Genomic DNA, 12,519 nt, shown 5'->3' on the forward strand with positions numbered 1-12,519 from the left:
CTAGCTTACAATTTTATAAAGCCTTTTATATTATGTGTTAATTTGTATACATGTATTATGCATTTGAAAGAAAAATATATATTTACAAATACGAACAATTTGATTTGATTTAGAGTGGTTTGAAATTTTAATAAAAAAATAAAACTAAATGATAAAGTTTTTAGATATTTAAAATTTAAACTGAATCACTAATTTATGATTTTCTATGGATTTTCAGTTTTTTATTTTTTTTAATTCAATTTACAATATTTGTTTAAATTGATTCATATATGAACATTCGTAGATTTTAGGTCGTAACGAGTAACGTTAGCATGCATTTTGGTTAGCTAGCGTTGGAGTGAACGTAAACGTGACACTTTGAAGTTGTGACAGCTTGTTGGCGTGTTCAACGTTCCGTTCCTTGTGCCGTCCAAAGCCACTTCCCAAAAACAAAAGCTTGCTGCCAAACAAATTCATTTTTACCTTGCCCGCAACAAACTTCTTTTAACTCTTTTTTTTTTTTTTTTTTTTCGTCCCTGGAGTATCCACCGCTGACAGCAGTGACTAATCTCCTCGCTACGTTAGAGGCACCTCAAAAGGTGAGATAGCTGGCCCCAAGATTTAACGCAGCTGCATACACAAGGCAGGATTCGAATCCCTGACCTTGTTTAACTCTAATTCTTTTTTTTCTTTTTCTAATTATTATTTCTTATTGATATTCTAATTTATAGGAGTTTATCTTATTCCAGAAATGGTGCCAATGCCTCTGTCAATAAAGAACAGAAACATATTCATCACTTTACATGCATGGAATGATGGAACACTAACCCTTTTTGCCTTTATGTTTAACCCAAGTCTTATAATTTAATTAAATTTGTTGTTTAATTCGATATGATGTTAATTATGTGTTTTCTTCAAATATAATCTTACTAAAAGGAGAAATAATAGTATATAAAATTTCAAACTGAAAACATAAATGATAATGTTATAGTTTAGAGCTTTAGGATTAGCCTTCAAACTGAAAGATATGGGGTTGAAAATAGAAATTAAAAAATCTAAATTTAATCTTCGTCCCATTTTTGTAATCCTTTTTATAGAAAATTAAAAAAGATTGATAAGAGATAAATAAATTATATTATATTATATTATATTATATTATATATATGAAAAGTTATCAATAGAAGTGGTTCCACGTTTATATATTCTTTAATTAAATACTAAGATTCAATCATCGATTTAACCACAAAATATCAAGTGAAATGTACCACTTTAATCCTAAATGGGACCATTTGGTAGGGGTGAAAACAAGTTAGATTTTGATAAATTTAAACTTAACTTACAACCAAATTATTAAGCTCTGACTCTTATTTGTTTCCTTGTTAGATGTTTTTTTTAAGGCATGAGTTGAGCTACATAAAAATCTAACTTGCCTTGAAAATTTTGTTTACCTGATTTGTTTTATACAAGAAATAAGTATACCTGTAGGCCTAAGTAGGCTAATAGGCTTTAAATATTAAATATACTATAATTATATATTATTAATAATAATTATACATATATTAAATATAAATATTCATTATTAAATTAATATATAGTATTACTATTTTAAATAAACATGTCTATTAGTCCTATTAAACTTATCTAAAAGTTGAAAGCTCGATTTTTCAGTTAAAAAAATTTAATAAAAAGTTAAAATATGATTTTTTAATAAATAAGTAAAGTCCCAAGTCCCCTAATATGTCGTGAGCCCCATTTCCAACCTTAATTATAAAAAAATACTAAAAATTATAAATAAACGAGAAATTATATTTTTAATTTGTACGTTATAATTGTAGATAAAACTGAGAAGTGATGTTTTGAAATACTGACCCATTATTGTTTTAACCTTGAGTGGTCCTTCAATTTTTTTTATTTTTCTGTTTTGGTGTTGTTATTTTATTTTGGGGGTCCAGCTTATATTTTTATTTTGGGAGGTTAGATGAGTTATGAATACAACAAAAAAGGCCATAACTTTTGGGCCACCAGCAGGTACTGAACTCATGTTTTGCAAATAGCGATACATAATAATAATAAATAAATAAATAAAAACTCAATTTGGTGAAAACAGAAGCCATTAACACAACACTTAAAAATATATTAAACTACTATACTACAACGACATTATTGTTCATTTACATTACCTACATAGAAAATCATACCCCTGCAAGAAAGAAAAACAATAATCAAAATGCAAAGTATGAATTAACTTACGGTTTTAGCACATTGTAGAGATGAAATAAATTTTGCCACTCTTTACATTCCAAATTACACCATAGGTTGGGTGTTTTATGGTTGTTAATCAATTAGTATAATGGCCAATTTAACTTGTTGATCTCTTAACATAGTTTGAAGGCTAATCATAATCATCTCTTGATGATAGTGGTGGAGTGGTGCCACCATGCAGTTGCATTGTGACATTTCTTGATGATAGTTGAAGCAAGTCAATGGTGAGGCCATCTTCAGTGCAACCTTGGAAGATCCCTTCTGCCATTTCAAAATTGACAATTTCATTACTATCTGATATGAGTATGGGATGACTGAGATCAAGAGGAGTTCCATCCGCAGATGGAAACTTATCTGACACCCCACTTGAATCCTGTGAACTTATTCCCATCATCTTTTCAGAAACCTCACTCATGCTGTAGTGCCTATGGCTTGAAGAGTTCTGGGATTGAGATGACAGAAGAGAGAGAGCACAGCCAGAGTCAGAAATTCCTGATAATTCTGTATCAAAAACATTCAAGTCCTCACTTCCTAAGCAAGTGTCATGGAATACTAATTGTGACCCGGAATTTTGGCCACCAAGGGAAGGTGGATGATGATATTGGTTGTTGTTTTTGTTAAGAAATTGCACTTGTTTTTCGGTGTATGAAGGGAATAGAGATCTTGATTGAGGATGTCCATTGGTAATAGGAATGGAAGAAAGTGGCTTAAAAGTAAAACCATTGGTGTCTTCAGCTTCTATAGGTCTCCACCAGTTACTTGCTCCATATTTCTCAGAAGACAAGACCCCACTGGGGAGTATTTCTTGGCAGATAAAGGATGATGTTAGCATTGTTTCCTGGAATCTGCTATCTGCAAGAACAATGCATTAGATTTCATTTTAATGATAATAAGAAGAGTTAGTGATTGGACATAAACAGACAACTTTATTCTCAGAACAAAATTAATGTACCACTCAAGCATGATTATGTATATAGTGAATTTAAATCATTTCTGAAGGAAATGATACCAATATTCTCTTTGAGGAAGTCACTTATGGTTATGGTTCACATTCACCATGGGACCAAAGAATCCAAAGTAAAGCTACAGATAACACGAAAAATGACAACAGATAAAGATTGGCACAAAATCAACACATGTGGGAGAATATAAGAGGAAAATAAACATTCAGATAAAATGACAACTGTTAAAGACTGGTACTAAAGCAGCAAATGCTGTAAATGTACATCCAGTGTCAATCAGCATTCAAAAAGCACTATAGCTTTTTTTTGGTGGTGGGGGTTGAGAATATGAACACATACATGAATATATCACTTTAAAAATATTTAAAAATGAAAATAGTAAAACAAATGTGCTACAGAGTTCCCCAGAAACATCTCAAATTTGAGAAGTTACAAAATTGAACATAATTTGATTCATTTTCTTTGATTATGTATAATAGAGAAAGCCTTTGAAAAGGGTAAAACAAACTAAGGGAACCAACTTTATTACGCCAAGCTTCTATAGGCATGTTTGTATTATCATCCAGTTCCATTCAATGCAAAAGTTATATAAGAGTGAAATTACGTTGAACGTGCTTTGGAATTTAGGAACAGAGTAAAACAAACACGCACTATATCTGGATCTTATCTTTTGTAATCAAGCAGTCAAACATGAGCTGTGAAGGATTAGTAAGTTATAGCAATTCAATAATCCTCTAATTTTGAACTTGAGCAAATATGATGGAAAAGTAATCAACAAGGAAAGCAATAGATGCATACGCATCTTCATGTGATTCCAGGAAGGATGAAAATTTCAAAGGGAAAGAGTGAGAAGCTTTCTTTATCATGACATAATAATTTCATAAACAAGTATTACCACTATAAGGCTGAAGCAATCTCCCAGCTTTTCCAGAGTGAATACCAACTTGAGGCTTTCTTCGACGCTCATTATGGCCTGCAAGGCGCTTACGACAGCTACGCTTACCATCATCAAATTCAACCAGCAAATGAAACCTGGATAGTAAGCTAAACATTATATATCATCATAACCATACACCTTATTTCAGGCTTCTCTATTTTAGAAAATCTGGAGCAAAAATAATGCAGTTAATAGGAATATACATGAAAGGGTGGTTTCCTCCATTTCTTAAAGAGAAGTAGGATCCCAAAAGGAATAGATCTGTTTAGCAAAAAAAGCATATCCAAGAGCCCAAAGATGATTAATTTGAACGGTTAAAATTGGTTAACCAACTTTTTCCCAATAAGGCAGATTTGAAGTAACTCAGAAAAACAATAAGGTATATAATTTGGTAAAGAATGGTATCATAAACCACATAGGGTGAAGGGAAAAAAATCAAATAGAGGCTTTTGAAACTCATAACATGCAATTGAGGCAAAAAAAAAAAAAAAAAAAAAAAAAAAAAAAACCACAGTTTAGCTTTCCAATTTATGTGAAAAAGGAGGTAAGCCTTTGGGAGGGCCAAATCTGCAAGTTAAAAGACATGAAAGTGAAGAAAGTGAAATCTTGGAAGATTGACCAACCTACTACATTGCTGACAAAACCTTTGTTCAATGCCGTTGACTATAACTTTGGAAGTTTTGGAGTGAACCTCACAAACTTTGTGCCTCTTGTGGTAGTCTTTGCAACCACTCAGATCCTTGTTACAGCCATAGACTTGACAATAAGCAGTCTGAGAATGGACCCCAGAAGCTCTCACCCTTTTCTGTGGTGTAGAGGACTCAGATGAAGACAAAGTGGGGGCTCCCTTGGAAAATGTTGGAACCATGGCATCTCCATGGTCACCAAACCTACCCAGCTTCAAATCAATGAGTGAATTGGCACCATTAGAGTCCCCAAGAGAGTTTGAAAGCTTGGAATTGAAGTCCCCCCTTGCAGAAAATGCATTTGGGGCAGCCACAACGGGACTAGGACTAGTGACTCTGCAGTCAACAACAACATCATCCACCTTTCTAATAGGATCACCAAACAATTGCTTATTACCCAACATTCCTGGAAAACCCAACTCCTCAAAACCTTGATCCTGAACATTTTGCTGACCCAAAGCCAACATGTCATTGGAAAAACTACATGGGGTCTTCAGCTCCCAACCCAAAAAGGAACCTTTGCTTCTCCCAAGTGTGTTGGGAGATGAGAGTGCTCCATTGGAGACATACCCTTTCTCCTCACCAACAAAGCTCCAAGACTCCATCACTTGCACACACAAGAAAGGATCAGAGAAACCATATAACCCCACTTCAAGAGTGTCTCAAAAGCATCAGAATGTCAATTTGCACACACAGCTTCAGGTTAACAAAGAGGAACCATCTAAAAGTCTTCAAAAAGGGCACTGTGCAGGGTGCAAGTTACATGAGAGCCACAACAAGGAAAAGATGGAAAAGCAAACACAAAAGTTGTTTCAAAAAAAGTTTCTTAATTGATGAGAAACCAAATAAGTTTAAACCCCAAAACCAAAAGAGAGAGAGAGAAAAAAAAAAAAAAAAAGATAAGAAGTTAAAAAGAACATGAAGAGGAGGTACCCGGACAGCAAAGAAACTACAAAAATGTCAGAACCCCACGTGATATGAATCCAGAAACACGGTGGTAACAGGTTAATATGCTGAATGCAAAGAGTGTGTCAGCTCAAGCAGAGAACTGAATGGAGGCAAAAACACAATCCAGATAATAAATGGGAAAAGCCATTCAGTCACTTGGAAAAGGATGACTATAAAAGTTGCTTGAATCATGAGAGAGAGAGAGAGAAAGAGACCCACTTTACCACTGTACTTGAACCAGTGGAGCAGTGGAATGAGGCTGAGGCTGATGCAACTCAAAGCCAAGGAAATTCAATAAACTATTAATTTCATACAAGAAATATCACTTTTTACTAAATTGATTTTTAATAACTCCATAATTATCCACTCTATTGTCAAAACGATTTATGCAGCAAAAATAATTGTATTCAGCCTTTTGTCCGTGTAAAAACTCATCAATATTAGTCACATTATTGCTAGTAACATTATTGCAAGTATAAATCTCTCTTGTATGAAAAAACTGTTAAGTCAATAATAATTATAGTATTACCGATTGAAATTAGGTTTTTATCAGTTGGTAATACTGGTAGAACAAAAAAAAGATTTTTAATTATTGAAATTATATATGTAAATCTGAAAATATTATAGATTAAGTGAAGCTAAAATAATCACTTACATAAGGTCTCAAATTTAAATAAGTAAAAACAATTGTTAGAAAAAGCTTTACTAAACAAATCAACTAATTTTTTATTAAAAAAATTAATCATTAATAGAATTAATGGATACTTTGAGAAGTACTTTAACTAGTAGAGCACCGGAATAAGCCAATGAAATTCAATAATTATTTTTTATATATTTGGTTGCAAAAATATTAGATCAAAGGAAGATATAATTTCATATGAGATTAAAATTAATTATCAATCTCTTTGAAAATTTTCAGTAAAATCATCTATTTATCTCTAATACAAATTCATGAAAAAAATATAAAATATAAAAAAGTTAGATTCGATTATATATTGTAAATAGTAAAAATGAAAGGATTTAACCAGTTATATCGTGAGATTAATAAATAAATTTTTAATATGATCACTAAAATATCACTATTTTTTAAATAAATTTTAAATTATTAAAATTATATAATATTGTTAAAATATTATAAAAAAAAAAAAGTTATGTTCTTATCTAAGTCTGAGGAACTTTGCAAAGAGGATTTTACTTTATACAGCATATATGTGTGATGAGGATCGGATTGATGTGAGACATAGGAAGGAAATATACATGTTACGAAAAATTCTGGATTCTTCGAAACTATCATCCGAAATATATTCCTCTGAAATATATTCCGAACCTTTAAAAAAAAGTTTTAACTATAAAATATAAAATTAAATAATTATTTTATATTAAATTTATTTTAAAATATTAATATTTTAAGATTCAGACACTGTTTTAATTCATTTTTCTAAGTGTGTAGCATTTCTCTAATACAAAGAAAAAGAAAATCCTTCTGTTGAAATAAATGAAAACATGTGATGAGTGGTTCACCATATTCTGATGTAAATAAAGCCTTTTTTGATGCAAAATGAGTGGTTTAATATCTGACTACTGTAGTTGGTAGTTGGCGTCATTTTCTTTTAATTCTTAAGCAAATTATTGCTCTCGTTGACTCAAAAGTTGTGACAAGGTGTGATTCAGTTACTGTTTTTTAATTGTACCATAAAACTTTGAATTTTCTGTGGTCATGACCGTGCCATGAGATGTTTGGGTAATCGAGTACCATGATTAGGGTATATTTGACATAGCATTCCTTAAAAATTATTTTGATATTAAAGTTTTAAATAAAATTTTTAAAACAAAATAAAAAGATAAATTTTATATACTTGTTAATTTTGAAAGATATGAAGTTCAAAACAATTTAACTCTTAATTTAATGATAAAAACACATAAAATTATATTTTTAATGATAAAGTTTAGTGATTCTTATGTACTACAGATTGTCTTAATTATTCATCATCATAACTCATTTTTGTTAAAATTTTTTTTTTTTAATATTTAATATGAGTTTTATATATTATTTGTAGCATTTATATTAGTTATTTACATTTAATTATATTTAATAAAAGTGATCTAATTTTAGTGAATTTTTATATTATTAATAAGAAAAATTGATATGGGTCTAATAAGTAGAAATTGAATTTAGACTGTTAGGAGTTAATGAAAATATTAATCGACTTAAAATTGTAAAGTTGGTCATGATTTTCAATATGTCAAATTAGAAGAACATCTCTCTCCATCACAAAAGAGACGTCTAGTATCATTTATGAAAAGCAATGATTTAAGCCTATTTTGCTATAACCTCTAGTCAACGTCAATGGATTCATGTATAATTTAAACTAACGAATCTTGAAAATCTAACACGATATATATTGTTTACTATTTGGTAATTTTCAAAATTATAACAATTGATATTAAAGTTGTCATTGTTATTAGATTATTAGGAATTAAAGTTTTTTTTTATGGATCCAGATTGGTTTATTGGTTGAACCCTACATTTTAATTTGGATCAATCTTTGATTAATTAAAAAATTATCATGCTTGATATATGGTTTGTTCTTTAACATTGTAATTACATGAAGACATGTTTGATCGCTATAATATCGTGAAAACATGTTAATTTCATACATTTTAGATACTTTTGATGTAACTTGTGTTTTCATTGATTGATGAATATAATTGTCATATTTACACGTATATGGCTTTTGTCACATTACTTGAATGCTAAAGTTTCTTTTAAGAGACTTTTAGGAATTAAAAAATATATTTATAGTTTTGTTGTGGATTTTGTGATAGCATTAGGGCATGTTTATTATTTTGTCATCATAATACTAATGAATACTCACTACTATTATGTTTAAAAACAAATTTAGTAATTATGGATCTTCCCTATTTATTTGTATGTCTAGTAATTTTTTAATTAAATTAGTTGATACAGTATGTGTGACACCCTCTACCCCAACATACATATACAGTAATTATAAAAATAAAATTCTTCATCATTAAAAACCAAATCTCCAACCACATAAGGGTAAAGAGTTCACATTCATAAACTTAATTCAAATAACATGTCAGTGAAATTACAAAGAAATAAAACTGAGTTTTCAAATAGTTTAATGGAAATAACATCCTAAACTAAGCCTAGCTATGCCCCAATGTCACATATCCTATCAGAGCATGCCCAACTGAAGTCTAAGCCTCATCACCAACATCCTCATGTTGATGATCACCTGCAACATAATTTAAACACATACAAAGAACAACAAGGGAGTGAGAAACATCTCACTTAGTTCCAGGTGTAGAAATAACAGTTAGGCAACACACACAAAAATCATACAAGCACAATCATAGCTACTCATTAATCAGGTGCAAATTAAAATTTCACATATAACAATAACACATACACAGTCATTCATCATGAAATGATGTCATGGACTCGACTCATAGATGCATGCATGTGGCGCCAGTCACGTGTCTCATCATCATATATCACTGGTGTGTTGCCTAAACAACACACCTAGGTAGTCTAGGAGTACATGTAGGGAGCTACCCATATACTCTCAACTAGAAGGATGTACTGCTAGGGTCTGGTCGGGATAGTGAAGCTGCGCAAGTTACGTCTCGTGCTAACAAACAGGCGGAATCGAGACATCCAAACCGCACTATCCCCCTAGGACTCCCCCAAGTTGTTACACAAGGAGGGCCTTCCCTAACGGTGTACTTCACATCGTACCCTTCACATAGATGCATATGATGCATGTCACACATTCACAAACTCATGGAGTCATCACTTTACTTGTCATGGCATTTCATGTCTTATCTCATTTCATCACGGTTCACATTCTCATAGTCATAGTGCTCACAATAGCATGTCATTCACATCATGTCATTTGTTCATATTTCACATAGTCATACTTATAAGATTATCATTTGGAGATTCTTATCATCATCATGTCATATTCACTTTTCACATTGCCTCATAATCATATTCATAATTGTTCCTCATAGGGTATCGCACACAAAACACTCTAATTCATATCAAAACATGTTCAAATTCAAAATTAAATATACTTTCATGCTCAACATTTAGCATGGAACACAATAGAATACTTAGAAGTCAAAACAGAAAACATCTAAAATCTGCCTGTTTCTCATAGGTTTCCCATAGGAACCCATAGAGCACTCCAATTCATATCAAAACTTATCTATTTTCAAAATTAATAACATATTCATACATCACATCCAATAAGGAACACAATAGAACAATCAGAAAGTAAAATAGAAAATATTCATATTTTATCTGTTCCTAGAAGCATGCATCAGCCAAAGTGTTTGTAGACACCCAATTTCATCCGGGGGCATACAAACAAGGAAATGGACTTCCATTATCGAAGGAAAGAAGCTCCCGATGCATGGAAACAACAGGACATGACACAAGAAAGCCAAAAGCCCAAATAAGCTGGTTTTAGTAGCCTGGAACGGGCTGTTCCAAAATCAGAACAGGTCGTTCCCAAACTAGAACGGGCCATTCCAATTTACAAAAAGGGCATAAAACCCTAGTTTGGAACAGGCCGTTCCAAGCTCCTAAAAAAGGCTAAAACCTAAGTCTAGAACAGGTTGTTTCTAAACTGGAACGGGCTGTTCCAAGTTACAAAAAAGCCCAAAATCTAAGTTTGGAACAGGCCATTCCAGCATAGGCAGTTATGTGTTAAACTCACCTCTGGAACGAGCCGTTCTAGTTTAAGAACAGGTCGTTCTAGTTACAAAATTAACACAAAACAGTTGGATCTAGAACGGACTGTTCCGATATTGGAACGGGTCGTTCTAGAAACTTTTTGACGTCTATAAATAGACAACTCGGGCACAGTTCTCAAGGCTACAAAATTTTGTCCAAAACTCCTTAGAGCTCGAAATTTCTCTTTCTCTCCCTCTTATTGTATTTCTTGAGTTTTGTGAGGCTTATTGTAGTGTGAAAGGTTGCCATAAAGTACCTAAAAATCTCCATATTTGAAGATTCAATAGAAGATCGTTCAAGAGGTATTTTAGTCAATTTTCTTCTCTCTCTTTTATTTCTTATCTTTGATAAACATTGTTATAATAAAAGCAATCATGTAAACATTTTAGAGTCAATTGTGTAATTTAAATTTATAGCATGTAAATAAATATTAATAAAGGGGATCTAATATTTAATTTATTAATTCTTATCACATTAACTTCATCATAGGGTACCGATTGAGGGTGTTGTAGGGGTGCTTAATACCTTCCCTACACGTAACCGACCCCCGAACCCAATTCTGGTTATCAAGGCCATTGTTGGATCTTTAAAAACCTTTTCTTTTTCCAATGTTTTGAGTAAAACATTGGTGATGACTCCATGAACTCATTTTTCAAAACCATTAATTAAGGATTAGTCTGGTGTCCGGGCATTCCTTAATTGATGAGATCTTTAAAAGGATGTCTAAACCATTAGTCGCGAGATCGGAAGTTTTTGAGTTGTGACAGATGGCGACTCCGCTAGGAAAGTTTTAAGAGGGTCAGGCCTAAATAAATGATGAAGTTAATAAAATAAGAATAATAATTTAAATATTTTTCCCCTTTACTTTGTTTGTTTTATTTGTTTGACTTTAATATCTGTTTGCCTATTTAAATTCTGCACCTATTTGAATAATTGAATAAAAATTGTACATAAACCTTTGCACACAACAGTTTTCCCTACACCCGGGGGCATGAAGGTATTAAACATAGGGAGTGGTTGACATACGACTGACCCAAGTTTGGCCTTAGAGCCTACGAGCCTTGTCGGAAATCATACTCAAGGTGATAACCGGTTAGTCTAGCCCGAAATACTATGACAGACCTTAGAGTTTGTCAAGTGACAGCGATAGAGATACTGGGTCCCTATAATGGGGGCACCTTGGGGGCCTTAAGATCGGTGAGATTAGAACTGTCCTATACAACGCACTTTTCTTACAAAGACCACATACCAAGGATTTGAATGTGACTGTCCGCGGGTGTACATTTGTTTGAGCATATGCGTGTCGCATTTTTTGTGTTCTCTTTTTGTTCATGTCAAATAGAAAGGAATCATAGACAAAAAAACAGATATCAATAAAAAAAAACTAACATTCTTCTATATACCCCAGCTCTAAAGCATCATATAAGATAGTTTATTTAAAAATATATATATAGCAAAAAAACATGCATCATAACCTTTAGTAAAAAAATGATAAAATTTAGGCAAAAAAGCAAACATCATGCATCTCGTAGGATAGTACATTAGCATATATTCATTAGAAATGGGAGGCACATATAATAGTATGCAAAGATGTTCTCTAAACAAGAATCAATGAGAATGATATTCGTCAAAATTCTCAAGTGTCTTTGCATCCTATTTTACGTTTCATATAGATAACACGTCTTCCTTGTAAATAATAAATAAGAATAAAAATAGAAACCTAATTTGTGTGTGTTAGCCGGATAATGGAAATTACGTATACTGTAATCAAATGCGAACTTGACACATCAAATCGGGGAACACTTATCAGTAATTGGGGGCATCACACGCCTAAATCGACGATTCAAATACCGAGACTTTCCCATGCGAAAACGAAAACTGCCGGGATAGGAGGAATGATCAAGAATGAACGAATCCTTGGTTTTAGGGAATTACAAGACAAAACCCAATTGAAGAATAAAGGCATTGCATGACAAAAAC

The 12,519-nt window shown here is 32.2% G+C and overlaps 1 protein-coding gene across 2 annotated transcripts; it reads right to left on the reverse strand.

Annotated features, from left to right (window-relative positions):
- Nucleotides 1-2,092: 2,092 nt before the first annotated feature.
- LOC109813306 (squamosa promoter-binding-like protein 13A) lies at nt 2,093-6,045 on the reverse strand. Of its 2 annotated transcripts, none has more exons than XM_029274376.2 (4): nt 5,760-6,045; nt 4,764-5,433; nt 4,099-4,235; nt 2,093-3,093 (listed from the first exon to the last, which is right to left on the reverse strand). In XM_029274376.2, the coding sequence occupies exons 2-4, from the start codon at nt 5,429-5,431 to the stop codon at nt 2,372-2,374; spliced, it is 1,527 nt and encodes a 508-aa protein (XP_029130209.1). In that variant the 5' UTR covers nt 5,432-5,433; nt 5,760-6,045; the 3' UTR covers nt 2,093-2,371. The 2 variants fall into 2 exon arrangements, with proteins under 2 accessions (XP_029130209.1, XP_020233061.1); XM_020377472.2 differs by having other exon boundaries at nt 4,764-5,569.
- Between the last annotated feature and the right edge of the window lie 6,474 nt (nt 6,046-12,519).

Source organism: Cajanus cajan, chromosome 6, assembly GCF_000230855.2.
Source record: "Cajanus cajan strain Asha chromosome 6, NIPB_CcT2T_4, whole genome shotgun sequence".
Lineage (NCBI taxonomy): Eukaryota > Viridiplantae > Streptophyta > Magnoliopsida > Fabales > Fabaceae > Cajanus > Cajanus cajan.

Coding starts and splice junctions, on each gene's coding strand:
- LOC109813306 (XM_029274376.2), bottom strand. CDS start 5,431: ATGGAGTCTTGGAGCTTTGTTGGTGAGGAGAAAGGGTATGTCTCCAAT. Junction 4,236..4,763: donor TTTTGTCAGCAATGTAGTAG/GTTGGTCAATCT, acceptor CTTACTATCCAG/GTTTCATTTGCTGGTTGAAT. Junction 3,094..4,098: donor ATTGCTTCAGCCTTATAGTG/GTAATACTTGTT, acceptor TTGTTCTTGCAG/ATAGCAGATTCCAGGAAACA.